At 35.2% G+C, this 23,142-nt stretch overlaps 1 protein-coding gene across 8 annotated transcripts in view; it reads right to left on the bottom strand.

The window, feature by feature from the left end:
• LOC127861442 (telomerase Cajal body protein 1-like) overlaps positions 1-23,142 on the bottom strand; it is a 112,597-nt gene that overhangs the window by 75,142 nt on the left and 14,313 nt on the right. For 2 of the 8 annotated variants that reach the window (XM_052399939.1, XM_052399931.1), the window contains 5 exons: positions 18,577-18,666; positions 18,020-18,138; positions 17,328-17,431; positions 11,507-11,659; positions 10,350-10,915 (listed from right to left, as the gene is read on the bottom strand). The exons of 1 other annotated variant lie outside the window; for it this stretch is intronic. In XM_052399939.1, the coding sequence (XP_052255899.1) occupies positions 10,759-10,915; positions 11,507-11,659; positions 17,328-17,431; positions 18,020-18,138; positions 18,577-18,666 (623 nt within the window). In that variant the 3' untranslated portion in view covers positions 10,350-10,758. Of the gene's footprint in view, positions 1-10,349; positions 10,916-11,506; positions 11,660-17,327; positions 17,432-18,019; positions 18,139-18,576; positions 18,667-23,142 lie in introns of those variants that run through there. 5 more of the 8 variants (XM_052399932.1, XM_052399933.1, XM_052399935.1 and 2 more) reach the window with 5 other exon arrangements.

Here is a 23,142-nt window from a genome sequence, read left to right as displayed (position 1 = left end):
AATAATAAATGACCCAGATTATATACCCAACTAAATAACCGAAATAGCTTGGGGCCGAATCAATCTGCTTACTTTATAATAACAATGTTATTTTTTGTGTTCACGCAATAAGAAAACTAACGAGTACAAATCGTGACGATCTTGTTCGGGGGTTTTGAGTGTACTTTCCGCATCTAAATTATTCACCATTTGCAATAATCATAAAATAGGGTAAGAATCGTTGATATAATACAAGGATACGGTCTTGCATTCCTCACGAACATGTTTATATCATACTGCGCATGCGCAAAACCTGTTGTCTTCCTGTATATCTTAACTGCCTCACGGTCTTGCAATTCTCACGCGACACCGGTGTGACCGGTGTTACACAATGAGGTGTTAATACAAAAAAATTATTTGTCGAGTTTACAAATGACGCGCGTTGTTTTAGGCTATGTAACACTATGCTGCATGCATCATATTATAAATTGTAGTATGCGTGTGTGTTTGTAATTCAAAGTTTGTTTACAGGTCTGAGTTTTCATGACTACAGTATGTGCCTTTTCGGGGAAAAATAATATGATAATACCTAATTTACGGGCAAAAGCTTTTTAAGTTTTTTTGATAACCATGTATTTTTAATAAATATATGGACATGATTGTGTTCAAAAAATTATAATTGTTGCAATAATTAAGTAATGCATCTTAAAAAATCAATCTTAATACGAGTTACATGTTCCTAGCTTAAAGATGTAGCATCTTATAAAAAAAAATGTTTTCTAGCAACAGGAATTATAAGCTTGTTCGGTGGCTGTGGTATAATGGATGGGGTGTCTGCTAACTGGCTTAGTCACTGGGAGGTCTCTGTATTGATCCCTTAAGTGGGATCATTCTTTAGATAACCCTTAAGACATACTATGGCGTATCATTTGGGTTGAAAGTCAAGAAGACCTACTAGGTAAAAAGAGAAATGTACGTCGAAGTACAACAATTGTACGTCGACATACAAATATAAAATACACTTCAAAGTACACCATATGTTTGTACGTCAAAGTACATTTTGTACTTCGACATACATGTTTGTACTTCGACGTACGCATTTTCTGAACAGCCAATCAAAACACTTGTCTATTGAGCCGCTTTTCCTTCTGATTTATTCATAATGAATGTGTAAAATCTTTTTTTAATTAAGGACAAAATGAATAAAAATATCAGAATGGAAAAAAACACATAAAAGTTTCAAGTACATGTATTTAAGCCATTGAAAAGATTATATACAAATTTGAAGAAGATTCAATTGTTACCTTTTTATAATTAAATTATTCAGCATATTGTGAGTATTTATTCATGCGGGGCGGAGTATCACGACCGTTCAGCGCATTACTGTGTAGGAAATAACCTCCCCGTTGGTCGTATTTTGTAATAACCATAACTTGTATAAGTCAAAGGTTACTTCCGCCACGCCAGGTCAATAAATACGCACAATATCTATGAGTAAGCGGTCGATAGTCGCATAATTTGGTATAAATGGTATAAATAATAATAATAATAATAATAATGTTCAATGTCAAATATCTCTAAAAGCAACAGATGTAAGGTATCTTCTGATTGGCTAACACTCAAGTCGGTGAAAATTGTACGTCAAAGTACATTTCTCGTTCTACCTAGTAGGTCTTGTAGACTTTCGACGTCATGATACGTCATACATGTATAGACACTAAGTACTGGTCCTACCCCGGCAACAGTTTGTTTCATCAAATGTCTCAATCAACTTGACAGCTTGATAAAGCAGTTGCCTTTAGCATACAGTACACTGATTTAACATAATCAAAATCATGTGATGTGTCAAATCAATTTTGATTGACAAATTTGACAGGATTTATTTTAATCCAATAAGTTTTAGACTGTCAAATAACACACAATACGTATTGAAAGCCATACCTGGAGCTTTCGTCTGTATACCACTGACTTCATCAGAAAAATGATTTCTACTGTTGGGAAACGTTAACACCGCTAATTGTCTTCTTAGTTATTATCAATGTATAATTATATGTAACAGTATAACAACATACTTGTTTCGCAATTATAATATTTAATAAATACAGGTATCTGGCAGGATTCTAATTTTCTTTCGCAAACTATTGTTGAATAGTTTAAATTTTGTCGCCACTAAAAATCTAGCCATTTTGTAGCAATTCTTAAATCACAGCCTAAACTGCATACACTTAGCTCTATAGTTACAATTTGAATACAAATATTAGAATGCATCATGTTATATCATCCATATTTTTTAATTTAAACATTCAAATAACACATAACACAGTACATATATCAAAAGGTATGTGGTATTGTGTGGAGATACAAAACACTTCACATCATTTATTTGCACATAAAATAATAGTTACAAAATAAGTAATACTAAAACACTGTCATCACTCATCAACCTACAGTACACGCATATTTACGTATATGAAATTACAAAGTGGTGTAATTTTATTACCTTTTACAAAATTAACAATGCTGGTTTTGTACTAGCCATAAAACATTTATCATGGATAAACAAGTAACAACCAATTTATTAATTACACAATATAAAGGAAATTATATAAATTGCATTATGCATTTACTAAACAAGCTATTTGCTACTGTTTAGAATTACACTATCTTACTAAAAATGATCACAACAGGTACTTATTGCTTGTACATACTTGTGGTAAGTTTTGTATTACTAGTTTGACATTTATTGGCAGACACTTGTCGATATACAGACTAAATTTGCATGGGATCTTTCATATTTTTTCAGCATAATTGCCTTCAAATTGTTAATTTAACAACCCTTTGACATTGTTTGCACATCTGATCTTATTATAACATAGCTGATTTGTGTTTATAGATAGACAGATATAGACTTTTCAAAGTTCTATAAAAGTTCACACATGTTTCATCCAAGTAAACCAACAGAACCAAGAAAGATCACCACAGATAATAACTGTGTGTAAAGCTTGGAAACTTTGATTGTTCAGGAATCCCTCCTTTGTTGATTTTCTGTAAACCAACACTGTCAGTTTTGCTGGATAGAATGGCTTGTTTTTGCCCAGCTCTTGCCTTGGCAGAACAGCTTCTAAAGACGAAAAACCAACAAATATCTTAAAATCTGATCAATAATGCAGACAAATTATAAATGTCTTGTTTTTTGTTTTTGTTGACTTCGAATCTGGAATATTTTTTTACGTAAAAGTGTGATAAGAAAATCCAAAGGTATCGGATTTTGTGGTTTTAGGCCTAAACTTATTATAGTGATATGTAACCTTTCGGGATATCGGTAAAGTGCGAGCAGACGAGGTGTTAATACGTTAAAAATTAAAGCTAAAACACTAAAAAGTTAGATCTGAATATCTTAAAAATTTGTGAATAAATATGTTTCTGGTGGGTAACAACGATCGGAATATCTTTAAATTTTGTGAATAAAATAAGACGGATTTCTGATATTCGGCAATATATTTAAGACGGGTTATGTTCACGTAAATTGTGTTTGGTAAAGACTGACACTATATGTAGTGAACCAGTCATCGGCTTATACCCACTGAAGAAGAGTATTCAGGGGAGATAATTGAGTAATGACTTAATTCTGGAACGGTTGCGAAGAAAAAAACAAATAATGCGAGAATATTTAGCGCGATTCGCTACACAATTATGATGTCATTAATATGATTTTTCCTGAGGTATGTATATACATGTGATTTAGCATATGTCAAAGTGTTTTTGATTTGTTCAAGGTCATAAATAGCATCGCGAAAATATATGTCGTGTGGCAATTTTTTTTTGAGACACATCCATATGTGGTATTCTTATGTAATTGTATGTCTAAATGTCCATATATATGAACGGACAACGCCCGCTTCGCGGGTTTTTGCCCGTATTAAAGTTTGAGCCAACGTAGGTAAAGTTTACCCCGGCTGCCCGGGTGTTGGTCAAAAAAAGAAGTTTATGATGTGCACTGGTAGACCATTAATAAATTGTATTATGCATAAAATCGACAAAATTAAATCCTCATCTAAAAATAGATGTCCACGCCCCGCCCACTCGTTTGCGGCATTGATTAACTCCGCCTTTTCATCCTTATTCACCGCTGACATTGACTGCGCATGCGTAGAGATTAATTAATCCCTTGTAGAGTTGAATTCATCCCTTGCGCTGAATTCATCTCTAGAAGGGATTTATTCATCTCTAGCGATGAATTCATCCCTTAGAGAGCTTAATTCATCGCAAGTAAGCCCTAATAGAGATGAATTCGGTGAAAACGGGGTGAAAACGGATTAATCCCTAAAAATCGGCTGAATGAGGGTTATTTTTAGGGATTCTTAAGAGATTAATCCCGGAACGAAATCCCTAACCCCACTGTTACTCACTGTAAACAGTGCACACAGTGCAATTTCAGTCGTTTTCCAATGGATTTATGACACTTAACTGATGCTTCTGTAAGGTTCAACACTATAAGATGGAAAACTCATGATTAACAAATTATGGACATTTTAAAATGATTCACGTCATGACAGTATGAATAATAAGCCACTGTGTTAACATAAATGAGCTACTCGTTTTTATAACGAGTCTGATTTCCCGTTATGACCCACGTCCTATCAATCGGAGCACTGTTTGTGATAATTGTGGGTCACTTTAAACATTGAACAAATGTCTGCCTAGGAAAAAGTCCATTGCCTTGTAACATGCTGGTTACCAAGAACAATATGCCGTTGTATTTAAAAAATACAATATTAACAATTTAACAGTATGAAAACTTCAGCAGCATAAACAGGAGCACAATTCTTTATAACATATACACAAACTCTTTAACATGCGTAGGAACCTATTGCCAAACAATTTGACAAGCAATAAATTAATTGCCATAAAGCACAATGTTTTTTACAAAACACACAAACTAGAGAAACTGCATAGTAACAGTCAATGCCAAGAAACCAACAACGAAGTATAAAACCGTCATGCTCACACTGTTTCGTTGTTGTATTTTACAGAAACAATAGATTCAATCTACACATTCGAATATGTCATTGTTTTACGAACGACATGTCGAACGTTTCTGTACACAGTTCGAAAGGTTTTTCTATCTATGGACTTGTAGATGTGAAAGCAAGTGTACACGTGGGATGATAGGTTTGCTTGCTGTCGATATATTCTATTATTTCTGTTACGCTTACGATTTCTCACAGAAATATTACTGAGTACGAAATCTTTTATTTTAGTGTATACATTCTAGGTAACGACAAATATGTAAGTTAAGGGATACAAATATCGAATCTTTTCACTGAACATATAACATTGTTTTTTACAGCTGGAACGAGAAAACTAACATATGTGTTTCAGTTTTTATACTTGATTATATTTCCTGTATTTCCAAGGATTAGACCGATCTGCACTGCAACTGATCATTATGAACAACCATGTTACTCGTCCTACTCTGAACCCAATTCCGTGTAAGTGCTGTCTCCCAGATAATAATATACACAAGTGTATATAATGGATTATATTCAAGCACGACATCATATTTATAAACATAGCGATGGAACACAGAAGTCTAAAATGTGGTATCTAAGATAATTCATTATGATTTTATTCTATGAGCGTTTTTGCGTGATTATTGTTCGAAACTCATCGCTGTTTGCTCATTGCAATACTCAAATACAGAGACTTGAAGATTGCATTATTAAGTGTCGCAAATCTGAATTGACTTAAAAACTGAACTCTCGCTTAAATTGGGTATATACGTTTAAATGTCAGCATTTCATTTGTTCATACTTTAAGTTTTTACATTTCATACGATAATAAGACAGTTGTAATATTAAAAGATAATACAAATTAAGGTTAGTTGAGATTTACTTATAACTATATAATATGTCAACGGAATATTACAACGGACAATATGCTCCTTTCTCAAGCAAATACTGACATATTGAAGGGTGTTATTGGTAAAACAATACACGTGTCATATATGATTAAATCTTCACAAAAACGCAAAAGTTGTAAGAAATTTTCCAACCGTCATGCTGTCATATATATATAATAAATCAATAAATCAATCAATAAAGAGTTACGATCTTACTTTATAATAGAGGCATGAATAAAGGAAAGACATTTTCGGAAAACATTATGAGGAGATAAAAATGTGTCTTCTATCAACATGTGACAAATAACCTTTACAAGACAGGAAAAAAGCAGTATAACATTTAACATCAATGCAAATACAGCTGGGGTTGTGTTATTGAACGGTCATTGTAATTAACTGGTATGGATGCAAATTATTTAAGGTACACGTACTTGTAATTTATTTAATAGTTTTGGGAAGAAATAATGTACGAGCAACAAAACTAAAAGGAAACCCATTGACCGTTCATGCAAATACATTCTCCTTTTCAAACTTACTTAAAAAAGATTGATAATAAGGTAACGTTAAAACCCAAAGCTCTTACAATTAAAAAAGAACAAGCCTGGTAAATGCTGGGTCTTTGTTTAGGTAAATGAACAAACTTGATAACCAAACAAATATAATTAGAAAACTATGTTTAAGTCTGTCAAAAAGTAGATAATGTAATGGTACTTGAAACGCAAACACTTGAAACCAATCAAGTAAAAACTATTTTTATATTGACTTGGTAAAAAATGACTTTATACTTTTGTGCTTAAACAATTGACCTTTTCGACATTATTTCAAGGGAGACAACTCTGAGTGGATTTAGTGAGGTGGGGGGGGGGGGGTACTCGATCAGCTACTGCAGTGCGTCTGCATACAGTTCCGTGTTGATGCAATTATAATTTCCCAATAATTTGCAGATATAACTTATATGGTATGATTTTTTTGTAATTTGTTATTAACTTAGTATCTTTGGTTTAATTGTCGTTCATTTTTGTGCTTTATTTCGACTTTAAAGTAGGTAAAAACGAAACATGCCAAAAGCGGGTGGGGTATGAAAAAATATCTTATTTGTTAAGTTTGGGCAAATTAGAAGTTTGATTACATTTGGTAAAATACTTTTCTTTAAAAAGAACAATTATTTTAAAAATTTGCTGTCTTTAAATGTTATTGAATGGTTTATTGTTATAACTTATAAAAAACCTTTTCTTCAGGAATATCCCAGTGTCAACAGAATGGGATACTGTATCTCATTCTGCTTCAAGCTCAAGACTTCTACACCTAGAATTTCATTAACTCTTGCAATTAATACTATATATCACCACAGTAACATAACTATGTTCTTTAAAAAAAAAAAAAAAGATACTTTAGATGTGTGTCTACTTCATACCCTTACATTAAAAAAATATCCTACACATTCAGAAATATAATAAACTGGATGTTTGCTACACATCCAATGTTGTCATGTAATCATTTAACATAACATGTGATGTGTTGTCATGACAATTAACACTGCTAAGAAAACATTTACTTCGAATTAAAATAAGTGTCCCAAGTCATTGGCTAAATATCCATATGGGTGAAACTTTCACCTGCATCACAGTCATCCTTAACTGGTTGTGTGTTGGGCTATCCCAATTAACTGCCCGTCATTGCAGATTTGTTCAAAACAAGACAAGCATCAATGTTTGAAGAATTATTATTGCTTTTACAGTCTTGACGCTTACCCTTAGCCAGACAGCCCGGGGCTAGTGATATGTATTAAATTTCGGCTATTAAAATTTCCAGATTCATATTTTCGGGCTAGTGGGTATATTAATCTGTTCTATTAAATTTAATGCATACAGATTCGGGCTGCCGCTAGTTGTTAAAAAATGCTAAAGTGAAGACTGCTTGTATATGCTGGTTAGTCTGAGACATTCCAACAAGCAATAACTGTGACACTCCAGAAACTTGCTCATTAAAGTGTGTGTATGTGCAGGAGCTTGTGTGTGTGTTTGGTACAAGCTCATCTCAAAAACTGATTCACTATTTAGTTTTTAACCTTATAGAAGTAAAACCTGACTGTAAAATGTTTACTATCATTGTAAAGATTTTGTTGTCTGGATGAAATATTATAAATTGTAATCCCTATGATTAACACCGAAAACATTAACCGAATGCTAATTCCTGTTGATGTAGCAGAGCCAAAATACCTTGAAGTATAGATGGTTAATGGATGATGTTCCTTATGATAGTACTAGTAGGTACTAGTTGGTTTGTCTTTTTGGATACATCTAATAGTATATTTAATTTTTTTCATTAATAAAATGGGTTAACTTAGTAATCCTGCTCAGTGGTTGAATCTTCATGAAATGTTAACATAAGCACATACATTGTATTTGATACATGTATGCCGGTGACCCTCAACTGCAATTTTGGTTACAGACAGGGTAGCCTAAGGTGTAATTATTTCTAAGAGATGAACCCAGGTTGAGGCTTAAAGGGATCTTTTCACGCTTTGGTAAATTGACAAAATTGAAAAAAGTTGTTTCAGATTCGTAAGTTTTCGTTTTAGTTTTGATATTTGTGAGGAAACAGTAATACTGAACATTAACCATGCTCTAATATAGCCATTATATGCATCTTTTGACGATTTTAAAACCTAAAAATTATAAAGCGTTGCAACGCGAAACGATTGAATAATTTGGAGAGTTCTGTTTTTGTCGTTAAATTTTGTGAAACTACGAAGATTGCTTATATAAGGTATAAAATACGTCTAGAATGTGTACTCGGCGGAATAGCTCAGTAGGCTAGAGCGTTTTTACTTCAGGACTCTGGCAGGACTCCAGGTGTCACTGGTTCGAAACCTGCTCCGGGCAATGTTCTTTTCCTTTTTTTATTTTTTTTTCTTGATTTTTTACTGGAGCTTTTACGATCCAATGTTTACATTTATCAATATAAAGCATTTAATGAATAAGTTAAAAAAATGCCAAAATCTGTGAAAAGGCCCCTTTAAACTTACCAACCCATGAGTGAGTCAGAGATCAGCACTCTACCGGTTCAGCTGGCCGGGGTAAGCTTGGAATTGGGGACTTACTTTTGCTTAATAATGATCTTAAATAATATTAAAGTTGTCAACAATTTGATTTTTATGTATTTTAAAAGCACAACAAGTTAGGCTTGCAACATAACTAATAAAAATATATAGATTATTATACAATTTACAAATCTAACATATTTAACAATAAAGTAGTCCTATGTGCACTGAAATGTGCAAATACCAATTGGTTTTTATTTCTGAAAATTTAGAAAAATGAGCTAATATAATAAAAACATGTTTATTTTTTAATATGTGGGTGGGTTTAAACTAACTTGCACTCAAAAATTATAATAGTCTAGGGTTGTTTTAATTTCTGACAGGTTTCTGCACACATAACAGTAATTAAGGTATGATCTAGTTATTTTTGTCAGTAGTTAATTACGGCGCCGTTAATTACAATGGTACTGAATTAGTATCGAGCAGATGGTCGTTGAACGTTATAATAAAAATAAGGATTGTTTTTATTAGTAATAAATCGGCAATTTATCGCTTTTATTCTATTTATAAAGTCAATAAAGCGGATAGGTAAGGTGTGTCATGTAGAGCGAATACTAGCAAAAAAACGAACCCTAAATCTCGCGTTATCTCGGCAGTCTCGTTACGCGTGATTAACAATATCGAAATCGTGAATATAAGAAAAAGTTCCAGATAAAATAAAGTATGGTAACTTAATACAATTTCCATGGCCGCTAGATTACACATTCTAGTTTATAGTTGTCTAAATGGATCTTAAGTCCATCCATAGACTATCGGTAGATCTACAGAAAGATTGCATGGCGTTACTATACATAGTAACAAGTTAAAGTCGCGATAGGTAATTCGCATCTGGCAAGCCAATATGATTATATCGGCACATGGGCCGATTATTCATATCTGAAAATAATCGGATCGTTAGGTTTCAACTTATCGAAATGGCGTCAACATTTTGTCAGATTTTTATATTGATTGCAAACATTTTAAATTCGTGAAATGAGGACAGTGACCTTGGTATAATCTTCCGGGACTTTATGATTCTTTTAAGCATGTCTTCAGAAAACATAAATCTAACAGTATTTCTGGTCTGATTATCAGGTCATTTGCATTTCCGGATACTAGGTTTAGGTTACGGTTTTGTCCGAATATGAATAATTCATCACCTTACTAGCACATGCATTTTACTCATGCAGGCTCTGAAAGAAATACGTAAAGTATTAAAATAACTCTAATTAAACCAACTCATTCGTATAAGTGATAAATGTAATTATCCTTCATCAGACACTGGGGAGCGATCATACGCGGTACTTTTATCTTAAGGAATTGTTAACCACACCCCGTGTCCTTCCGTTCAACTTATTTTGAGCAGCAGTTCAAAGAAAAAGATCATCGGCTTTAGCGCTTTAATGATACCATTTGCGAAATAATACCTGAAGCCACATAATTTTATTAACAATAGTGAAAACATTTATTTACACTCAAAACAGTACACGTTGAAGAACGTTCAAGAACGTTCCCAATAATGATCAAACTATTACAAACGAAAACACAAAGAGAGAAAATATATACAAATGTTTACAATGTTATGTACATACAACCACAATGCCCACAAGCTACAGGCCGGCATTATTTATTAATATTACCTTATCATTGAGCCTAGGATACGCATGATAAAGAGTTCAAGCCTTTGATACGCATGATACAGAGTTCAAAACTGTCAATGTACATTCGACCGAAACGTATTAACGGAATGAGTATATAATGCCACATGCTTTGCTTTTAATCACTTCCCGGCTTATTAAGTCCACCAGAGCCGGACGCAATTATCACGTTCTGCAGCATTTGCCCTGGTGTTGTTGCTACTGCTTCCTTCATCATCATCTGAGTCTTCTAAGACGCACTTGAAATGTCGCTGCCCAGAGGTTGTCGCCACTAGGGGTAGGGTTTTGTGCACGCTGTGAACAAAAATAAACAATTAGCAACCGAGATGAAATAAAATAACCAATACAAACATAATTGCTTTTTATAGACTATAATAGAGTTTAATCTCTTTCTCGCTTCTTGCAATTATCTCCAAAAGTTTAATTCCTATGCATAAACCATTCATTAAATGTTAGCACACCAAACTAAGACATGCATTAGCTGTTATTGTTAAAAGTAATTTGCTGTAATTATAAATCCAGATGCCCATGAGACACGTCGTTGTCATAAAACAGCGTTGTCCTTTACATGAACTGTCTCTTCAAAGGCAAACAACGCACGATACTAATTGAATAAGGGCCTACTTCCGAACACTGGAGCTTCGTGAAGTCAGTGTTTATATGTATACAATTCAAAAACAAATCCGATTGCAATATACATTTGTCAGTAAACGATAGCTCCATACCAAGTGTTAATCAACTATTTACAACAACAAAAGATTGTTGTGACATTATATCGCAAAATAAAAATTCTACATATTCGAAATTCTGGCATTACATGTCATCTAAGGATCGATTATTGTTGTTTTGCTCAATAGCAGACACCAATTGCAAAAATCCACCAACCTTACACCATTCACGGTATCGTAGTGTGCCTGGAATTTCATAGCGGGATGAATCACTGGCTCTGAATGGATGCCGTCTGTAACAGGGGTGGCCAGGGAATCCCACACAATCACGGTCCCGTCGTGACTTCCCGAGACGATGTAGCGACTGTTGCTGATCAAACATGGTTATATAATAAGAGACAGTTTGTACTTTTTTGTCTATTTTATAATTATGATGGTCTATAGGACAATATCAGTGAATACATATAAGTAATTGTGCTGCCGTTAAACAGAGAAAATTATTTAAAAACTGTAAAAGTTTCAAGCTTGTTCCCGATTGAAAATTGAAAACAAAACACACGGTCTTACATAGCACAGATAAAGCCCTATTCAAATAACTCGTAGCTCTGACAATGTATTATGGGGCGTGTATTGCAATAAAAAACCGGTACAACTAAAACCAAGAAAAAGGTCTCCTAATATATCTAGATCAGCACCAATTGGACAAGATGTGGCCATAACGTAGGATGTGGCTGATATCGAAAGTGACATCGCAGCACGCTTAAAGTTTACAGACACGCCCGTTATTTTACGTGCTTTCCAAGCGATGCGTTTTAAACGATCATTATTTGTACAATATGATCAGCGTACCGTTCAATTATACGGTGAACTTAATTATTGTCCTAAAGGTACGCATAATTGTTTCCATTAAACTGTTATTATTTTCAATGCAGAGATAAAGCAAATTTTAAAATGTTTCGAATTAAGGTTGCTTGTCGACAGATAAACAAGAGGCGCTCACCTGAAAGCCAAAGGAACTAGACTATTCTGAAAAAAATGCAAGCTGATTCATGAAGATTATTTTGGACCAAAAAAGTGACTTTTAACATGTTTTTTTATATTTGACCTTGTGACCTAGTTTTTGAGCTCATATGACCCAGCTTCAATCTCTGGCAAAATTTCATTGGGACAAATGTTCTGACCAAGTTTCATGAAACTTGGCCAATAAATGTGGCTAATATAGTGTCAACAAGTTTTCACTAATACCTTATAAGGACAACTGCCCCCCCCCCTGGCGGCCATGTTTTTCAACAAACCATAACCATTTTCAAAGTCACTCAAGCTATTGTTAGAAAAAATATTCAGATCAAGTTTCATAAAGATTGGATAATAAATGTGACTTCTAGAGTGTTAACAAGGTTTTGTAGTAAATAGCCATTTAAGGAAAAATGCCACGCCCCCTTGCGGCCAAGTTTTTTAACTGATCTCAACCATTTTTGAACTTAGCCCAGATATTATTAGTTCAAATATTCTGACCAAGTTTAATGAGCATTGGACCACAAATGTGACTTCTAGAGTGTAAACAAGGTTTTACCATACAGTAAAGCCATATTAGGAAAACTGCCCCGCCCCATGGCGGCCATGTTTTTCATTCAACTAGAACCATTTTCGAACTCGTCCAAGATATTATTGGGACACATGTTTTGACCAAGTTTCATGAAGATTGGACTAAAAATGTAACCTCTAGAATGTTAACAAGGTTATACTATAGCCATATAAGGAAAACTGCCACGCCCCCTGGCAGCCATGTTTTTCAACCAACCGGAACCATTTTCGAACTCGTCTAAGATATTATTGGCACACATGTTCTGACAAAGTTTCATGAAGATTGGACTAAAAATGTGACTTCTAGAGTGTTAACAAGGTTTTACTATAGCCATATAAGAAAAACTGCCACGCCCCCTGGCGGCCATGTTTTTCAACCAACCGGAACCATTTTTGAACTCGTCCAAGATATTATTGGGACACATGTTCTGACAAAGTTTCATGAAGATCGGACAATAAATGTGACTTCTAGAGTGTTAACAAGGTTTTACTATAGCTAACTGCCACGCCCCCTGGCGGCCATGTTTTTCAATCAACCGGAACCATTTTCGAACTCATCCAAGATATTATTGGGACACATGTTCTGAGTAAGTTTCATGAAGATTGGACAATAAATGTGGCCTCTAGAGTGTTAACAAGGTAAATGTTGACGACGCACGACGCACGACGGAAAAAGGGCGATCACAATAGCTCACCATGAGCACGTTGCGCTCAAGTGAGCTAAAAACGATTTGGAGATCTCATAATTGTGAAGCAGATAAAGCACGAGGGAGTAGGAATTATAAGTTCACTGCATACTACAAGGCTTTGACAGTCAAACGGCAAACAATACAGCAACCCCCGCCCCAATCAGTGAAAACCCCTATACAAAGTTTGTGAATTATACCCTTCATAGTGTTTTTATCCGTCCACAGTTTCCGTCATAATAAAATGTACTTGTTGCACAGTAGAATGTCTTAATGTCTTACTTCTTAAAATGTCTCAATCAAATATGTTTTAGATGTTCCGCAGACTGTATAACATATTCCCCGAAAACTACACGTTAATTCTCAAGTGTATACCTAGTTTTACGATTCTGTCTTGAGTGCTTGTGCGTAATTAAGGTTACATTTTCAATTGCATTTTTAGTAAAAGTCACCTGTTATTTGATATCTGCATAATTTAAGAGCTAGCACAATCCTGTCGTCATTTCTTGAAATGCATACCAACTTCCGTGATCATGTCTTACGTAATTTTCAAATTATTTTAGTTTTTCTAGGCTTACATGTGAACGGAGGTGTTTATTGCCAGACAGATGAAAGGCAAACATATAGACACATGTGCATTCCAAGTTTAATTCTCATGAAACCATTACAGAATTGTATTGCTGTTTAAAATATACCAGGTTCGTAGAAATAACATTGAAAACACACAAAATGCATCTTTTGATGGCATGTGCGAAGGCGACTTAAACAAATTGATAAATAACGGCATAACAACATCCTAAAAAATAAGAAAGTACTCCTTAAGCTAAAGCTCAAAAATACCGAATATTATTTTAGTGTCTTAACACAACAACAAAGACATGAATAAAGCCTATGGTCTAACTATTTGGGTAAATATATTCCCTAGGGTTTCGGTACGAAAATGCACACCACTGATTACCACCGGTGTCGAACAACTCATAAAGATATATTACTGATTTAGTTTTAAACTGTGTTGTTCCTGGTGTGTCATTGTTTTAAATTCACTTTACTCATTATCTTCTTGTCATACCCAAGCTATGCAAACTGGCGAAGGTTGGATGATAAATGAAGCCTCGCCCCGTAATTTGTTAATTATTTCGCGTTCTTGTCACTAATATATTATATAAATCTGGCGATTGTAGTCCGGCGATTGTAGTCAGAAAACATGTTAAATTTCACTTTATTTTCTGAAAAAGGTTATTTATAAACTTTCTTCGCATGTGAACATTATTTATCTTCAATAATGTCAAGTGTTGCATTTTGTTTCTAAAGAAAACGAATATAACTGTTTGGTAAATTCGGCCGAGTTTTGCTTAAGAAACATCTAAACTGATTTTTATTGCTACATACATAATGTGGAAGATTTGAGAGATCTGATGAAAATATAACATCCATGTATCCTAATAAATGTCCATGTCTGGTGCTGTTCTTTACAGACAAAGGGCAATAACTCCAGCACGTGTACAACGCTTTTTACCAATTTTGGCGTCTTCGGATCTCGGACAAAAATTGTGAAAGTTTGGTAAGGATTCAATAAACAAAATATAATCTGAGTGTTGCAAAAAGGCATATTTGCCAATTGAGCCTGGAAAAGAGAAATACCTTTAGGAGCACTGGTGGAATCTGGAAGAATGGCAATCTTAATGAACTGTGCCAAGTTTGGTTAATATTGTATAAAATTTGAAGTCTCTATCAATTTACAGGCTGCGCAAAAAAAACTGCGTTTTATACCCTCCCAATAATATCCACTCATATATGGACGGTCCTGTATGAAGGACTAAGCGTATCACGTAATCATATGCCCTAAAAAAGTTACACAAACGTATATTACAATCCTTCAAGCCATGTAAAACTTACAGAGTGAAGACTTAAATATATTACCTTTGAACTAAATATATGCCTTTTAATTTTATCCCAAGAGCAAATGATTTTATTTTAATATTTGGTCATGGAGAGTAATATTCATGAGTCATATTCAAATCGTACAAGGCCTATAAAAGAAACAGAGCTAACTTTGACCTTGAAATGTAACCTTGATCATTAACGTTCAAGCTTAGGTATTGTATGCAACACATCATCTAGTCAAGGGAAATACTAATCTGAGGTTATATTGATACCCTTCGAAACATGTTGAAGTTTTAGAGCAGAAAAAACATTAAGAAATTTAACCTTAAATTAGGACCTTAATCTTTTACTAAAGAGCATGGGGGTTGTATATATGCAACATATCTTCTGAACATGACGGGGAATAATAATCTGAAATTGAATCTATATCTTTCCCAGCATGTAAAAATAACAAAGTGTAAATTAACATCAATGACCTTTGACATAAAGCTGTGATGTTGACCTTTGACAGAGAAGAAGGGTAGGAGTTCTTGAAAGACATCACTTGATTATGCAGAATGCTATGTAAACATTAAACACTGACCTACCTTCACACACACCGACCCACCACACCTCGCTCACATGAGCTGAACATGTCTTTACTATGTCCTTAGGTTATTTTACAATCCCTAACAAGGTGAACAAACAGATATCAATTCTAGAATAAAATGTGTTGATCCCACTTTAAGAATAGCATGCCACTGATCTTTATTTTAGAGCCCAAAGACACAAAGGGAATCATGCTAGAACATAAACAAAAGTATTTGAGCAATCAAAAAAGGCTGTGTAAAGGGCCTCATACCTTGTGAGGTCAAAGGCTGTGTAAAGGGTCTAATACCTTGTGAGGTCAAAGGCTGTGTAAAGGGTATCATACCTTGCGAGGTCAAAGGCTGTGTAAAGGGTCTCATACCTTGTGAGGTCAAAGGCTGTGTAAAGGGTCTCGTGCCTTGTGAGGTCAAAGGCTGTGTAAAGGGTCTCATGCCTTGTGAGGTCAAAGGCTGTGTAAAGGGTCTTATACCTTGTGAGGTCAAAGGCTGTGTAAACGGTCTGAAACCTTGTGAGGTCAAAGGCTGTGTAAAGGGTCTGATACCTTGTGAGGTCAAAGGCTGTGTAAAGGGTCTCATACCTTGTGAGGTCAAAGGCTGTGTAAAGGGTCTCATACCTTGTGAGTTCAAAGGCTGTGTAAAGGGTCTCATACCTTGTGAGGTCAAAGGCTGTGTAAAGGGTCTCATACCTTGTGAGGTCAAAGGCTGAGTAAAGGGTCTCATACCTTGTGAGGTCAAAGGCTGTGTAAAGGGTCTCATACCTTGTGAGGTCAAAGGCTGTGTAAAGGGTCTGATACCCTGTGAGTTCAAAGGCTGTGTAAAGGGTCTCATACCGTGTGAGGTCAAAGGCTGTGTAAAGGGTCTCATACCTTTTGAGGTCAAAGGCTGTGTAAAGGGTCTCGTGCCTTGTGAGGTTAAAGGCTGTGTAAAGATTCTCATACCTTGTGAGGTCAAAGGCTGTGTAAAGGGTCTCATACCTTGTGAGGTCAGAGGTTGTGTAAAGGGTCTGATACCTTGTGAGGTCAGAGGCTGTGTAAAGGGTCTGATACCTTGTGAGGTCAAAGGCTGTGTAAAGGGTCTGATGCCTTGTGAGGTCAAAGGCTGTGTAAAGGGCTCGTATCTTGTGAAGTCAAAGGCTGTGTAAAGGGTCTCATACCTTGTGAGTTCAAAGGCTGTGTAAAGGGTCTCATACCTTGTGAGGTCAAAGGCTGTGTAAAGGTTCTCATGCCTTGTGAGGTCAAAGGCTGTGTAAAGGGTCTCATACCTTGTGAGATCAAAGGCTGTGTAAAGGGTCTCATACCTTGTGAGGTCAAAGTACATCCTCTGGTTGGTTGTCACCAGCCTGTTGAGAGTGAAGAGGATCTGGCCAGGCTGTCTCATGTCCCAACACAAGATTTCATTGTCCTGAAATAATATGTGAATTAAACAAGAACACCACATAATGGGTGCAAACACTCGACTATGGGTGCAGTTCTGAATAAACGAAAAATTGTCAGAACAATTTTTTAATGTTTTTTAGAGGTCACAGTGAGCTTGACCTCTGACCTTGTGACAAAAAAACGAGTGTGGCGTGTAGAACTCATCAAGGTGCATCTACATATGAAGTTTTAAGTCGTAGGTGGAAGCACTATGAATTTAGAGCAAATTTTAAGGTTTTAGTACGGCGGACAGCAGATGCCGGACGGCAGACGCCGGGCCGCAGATGCCAGATGACGAGCTGTCTATGACAATATCTCGGGTTTTCCCTGAAAACAGCCAGGCTAAAAAATGTGCAAGCACATTATGACAATACTGTTTAAAGTCAATGGACAAATTTGAACAATGTCCAGTGCTTTCGCCAGGCCATTCAACGGTCCCTTGCCGGGGTATTTAAATTTCTTAATCAGAGTCCTTAGGGCGCTTGACATTTCTGATAATACTGTTCAAAGTCCATAGACAAATTTGAACAATATGTTGTCCAATTTGAAGATAAAAATATTATAGCAGTAATACCTTTCTCCCACCTGAATACAGCTTGGTTCCATCTGGGGAAAACTTGACCTGCGTGACCCCACCCTGTTGTCCCTCAAACATACACACCATCTCCCCCATCGGCTCATGGTAGAGGGCAACTGCAGGAGGAACAAAATGGTGATCATGAGGCAAGTGCGGACAAGATTAAAACTCGTGGGGAAAAGGATAAAAACAATCATAATTGTGTTCATCATCATCATTGTAAGCATTACTGTGAAAACATGGAAAAAGGATTCTTACTGATTTGATGATGATGATGAGAAGGATGATGATGATGATGATGATGATGATGATGATGAATTTTTATATGAATCACTTAAAAAGATTTGTCAGTTGCATGAACATCAAGTTTATTATAAATATAGTTTGTTCTAAACCAAATCATCAATGAACTTTTTTTGCAAGGCATTGTTGTATAAGATTATATAAAATCGCTTAAAAGGAACCATATCAAAATCTTTGATTGTCTTTCTAACACACGAAGGGCCTGCACCCCTCTCTCAAGCACTGAATAAAGCATCATTTAAGTGACTCACTAGATTTGGCATATGATCCGGCAGCGTAGAGCCCTGGTTCAGTTGGGCTGGGAGATATGCAAGAGATGATACCACGCTGTCCATCCTTTGCTACACAGAAACAAATGGGAAGTTTGTGTGTGTTTTCTATTTGTATAACAAATATTTAAGATTGTATTAAAATATTGGAGCTCTGTAGGAATAGATATTTATGCTAGATGTAACTGTCAGTTTAGGCAAAACAATAATTTTGAATTTTTCTTAGCCCACAGGCAGGTCAATGTCTCAGTCATAATGAGGTAAGGTGATGTGCCATGAGTGTACAAAAATAACATACATACAAGTATCAAAGCCTTTGTAGGAAGCAATATTGATGTGTTATACAAATCTTTGGAATTCTTTGGAAAAGATTAATGAACAGATAGATGTTTGTTCTAATAAAGATAGCATCCCACATCAGTAGATGCAGAGAGCATAAAAATGAAGAAACATTAGTAATAATAATAATTAACATTAACATATTTTTGGAATGACCTGTGTTTGCTTCCAAAAAGTCATTTGAGTAAATTTAGGTTTGACAATTCGTTGATATTTGTAAAATGCAATTAATTCTTCAAGGTAACATGACAAACAAGAGGGCCAAAGGCACTCATCTCACAACAAAGAGAACTCGATTGCTCTAATCAGGTTGTACTCACAAGGTTTGGCAATACGCTAATACACTTATAAACAAGCAAATTCGTTGAATTGATATCCCCCACCAATATGCTTCTGGACACAAAAGTGTTGTTTTTGACACTCAAAAAAACATTTTTTCAAGATACAAAGGGCCATAACTCCATTATTAACAGATGGTGTACAATGCCATTTTGCGTGCATCATCCTCTTATCCATATATATGCTCATATCAAGTTTCAATAAAATCCGCCAAAGCACTTCCAAGACATGGCTCCGGACGGACGGATGGAACGACGGATGGATGGAAAGACAGACGGACAGAAGGACAGACAACGCGACAACAATATCCCTCCGCCTATGGCGAGGGATAATAAAACTGCCACACACCAGGAAGCCATATCATTTAACAAACAAAATTATTTCCAAATTCGGCCAAAATATCACAATAACAAAATGTGTGTTTGTACTTAGCAAGAATAACAATGAGTGGGTACAAAATTTCACTTCTATATGGTTGCAATCATTTATTTTATACATAAAGAAAACTTGTCAGGCTTATGGCTGCCATGATTTTAAATGACCAGCAACCATATCTCACTTTTAGGAGAAATGGGACAAACAAATTCAGAGAATGTTTTATTAAGTTTGTGCAAACAAAATTGACTGCTGGAATGTTCACAAGCATTTTCTTAAATTTGACCCAGTCATATAGTTTTAAACCCCATATGAATTTTAATAATGGTCCAGATATCATTGGGAAAATGTTTGAATCACATTTCATGAAAATGATGATACACATGTGGTCTTTATAGTGCTCAAAGCTTTTTCTTGAATATGAACTACTGGCCTAGTTTTTGGACCCATATTACCAGTTTCAAAGTCAGCTGATATATAAAGGATATATATTCTGATCAATTTTCACAAAGATTGGAGAATAAATGCAGCCTCAATAGAGTTCACACGGCAAATGTTGACAAAGTACTATGCATGCCCAACATCGAACAACATACATAAGGTTATACCAAAAGCCTTCAGCATGTTGTGCTCAGGTGAGATAAAACAAGACTATTGCCAAGCAATATGGTCCACTACTATTGAAACTCCACCATTTTCAACAATATTTCTAGTCTATTTGTTGCTAGAGCAACCAGAATTCTTAACGTAGGAACAAAATGAAATGACACGCATAATCTCCATATTGCCATCTTTCCATGTTTCAAGTTTCATTAAAAATATGAAGAACTTTTAAATTTATCGCAGGATCCAGAAAAGTGTGACAGACTGACTGACCGACAGACAGACGCAAACCATAAGTCCCCTCTGGTTTTACTGGAAGGGGAAAAAAAATGATTTGCCGAAAAGGTGAAATAAGCTAGCATAAGTTCTGTTTGAGGATCAGAGAATCATATCACCTATAGTATGCATATATTTAGTATAGTGTAAACCTAATAGGTTTAGGCCTTTATATTTAAGCCCAATTGCATGAAAACCTATGGCTTATCAACAGACTCAATTTTTTGGTGTCTTTGGAGAAGATTCTGATTATTAAAACAGTGACACTAATACTATGGTCTCAATACTATAATCTAAAAAAACAAGTCACCTTAAAAAGGCCTCAAACAGACTAGTTCATACAGATTTGGCATTTTATTAAGTTTTTAAAAAATATGTTATATAAATATAAGGTATTCATTAAAGTATACCCATTAAGGCTAAAGTATAATAACAACAAGAGCTTGTCACAGTGCCAAATCCCCGCCGAAATGTGTTTGCTTGTATGACAACATTTGTTTAAGATTAGAATAATATTTTTAACAAGAGCACCGCCTTGCGGGTGCAGACCGCTCATCTATTTTCTTTTTAAAGGTGAATGGACTCTCATTTTCAATCACAAAGGAGGGAGGGGTGGAGTGAAGAGGGGTGTATAGTGTGGGGGCGTGGACATTTATTACATTATCTTCCAAAAATGCGGAAACAAATGAAAAAAATCGGGGGGGAAGGGGGGGGGGGGAATTCTTGGGTGCGATGGTTGGACGGTATTTCAAACATAAAATAATAAAAATAAATAAATATTTGTGTTTTTTAACCGTTTCAATAAAAAAATTAATTTGGTGGGGAGGGTGGTATAGTGTGAGGGTGTGGTGGTCATTTGTGAGATGATCTTAAAAAAAAAAAAAAAAAAAAAAAATAGGGGGGGGGGAATTCGGGGGGGGGAGAGGGCGGGGGGTATTCTTGGGTGCGATGGTTGGACGGTATTTCAAACATAAAATAATAAATATAAATATTTGTGTTTTTTAACAGTTTCAGAAAAAAATTGGGGTGAGTGGGTTTTGGGGTATAGTATAGTGTGAGGGTGTGGTGGTCGTTTGGGAGATTTCAAAAAAAAAAAAATTAGGGGGGGGGCATTCGGGGAAGGGGGGGAAGAATCGGGGGGGGGGGGGGGGATTCGGGATGGGGGGGAGGACACGGGGATGGTTTGGGTGGAGTCTATTGTGGTATGTCAGGTAAGAGTAGTTTTGTCAAAGTATCAATCAAATCTAATCATAAATAAAGAAGTTATGGCATTTTTAGCAAAATTTAATAATTTTACCTTGAGTCAAGGTCATTCAAAGGTCAAGGTAAAATTCAACTTGCCAGGTACAGTAACCTCATGATAGCATGAAAGTATTTGAAGTTTGAAAGCAATAGCCTTGAACTTGTAGAAGTAAAGTGGATCGAAACACAAAATTTAACCATATATTCAAAGTTACTAAGTCAAAAAGGGCCATAATTCCGTAAAAATGACAACCAGAGTTATGCAACTTGTCCTTTTACTGTACCCTTATGATAGTAAGCAGTGTTCCAAGTATGAAAGCAATATCTATGATAGTTTAGGGGTAAAGTGGACCAAAACACAAAACTTAACAAAAAAATTAATTTTCTAAGTATAAAAAGGGCACATAATTCTGTCAAAATGCCAGTCAGAGTTACATTACTTTGCCTGCACAGTCCTCTTATAATAGTTAGCAAGTGTTGCAAGTATGAAAGCAATAGCTTTGATACTTAAGGAATAAAATGGACCTAAACACAAAACTTAATCAAAGTTTTCAAATTTCTAAGTATAAAAAGGGCACATAATTCTGTCAAAATGCACGCAAGAGTTATCTTACTTTGCCTGCCCAGTCCCCTCATGATAGTAAGTGTACCAAGTTTGAATGCAGTAGCATTGATACTTTCTGAGAAAAGTGGACCTAAACGCAAAACTTAACCGGATGTCGATGCCAACGCCGACGCCACAGTGATGACAATAGCTCTTTTTTTTTTCAAAAAATAGATGAGCTAAACAATGGCACCTGTGTCCTCTATTTATATTTCAAGGTTCAATTAGTTATAAAATATTGGAGTTAAGCTGTAGAGAACAAAATTTATGGAAATGAAAGAAAAGTAGGTAATTAAAAAGGAGGATACAAACAGTTACTGTTCTTGAGCACTGTATTTTTCCTTAAACTCATCTACATTGTATTCATTTTACAGTGAATACTTCAGTGTTCAAATTAAAATATTATTGTCAAATTAGATAAAGGGATATATTAAAAATTGACAAGCTAAAATATTTGCTATGAAATAAAATTTAATATAATTTAAAATTATAAATAAATACAAAATAATAAATTAATTTATTAAGGAAGATAATTCAAAAACTACTGCCGAAAGTGTTATGGTTCATGTTCACTGCACTTCTCCTAGTTGCCATCTGTTTATATTTCTAGTTTCAAGTAAATCCCTTCAGTAGATATAGAGTTATGCTCCGCACAAAGAATTACTTTGAAATTAAATAAAGGGAGATAATTAAACAAGAAGGCCATGATGGCCCTGAATCGCTCACCTGACTCATTAAGATCAGATGAAAACTATGACCTCTATTGTCTA

This window comes from Dreissena polymorpha, chromosome 16 (assembly GCF_020536995.1).
Source record: "Dreissena polymorpha isolate Duluth1 chromosome 16, UMN_Dpol_1.0, whole genome shotgun sequence".
Taxonomy (NCBI): Eukaryota; Metazoa; Mollusca; class Bivalvia; order Myida; family Dreissenidae; genus Dreissena; species Dreissena polymorpha.
This window is presented reverse-complemented; position numbering and strand designations above follow the sequence as displayed.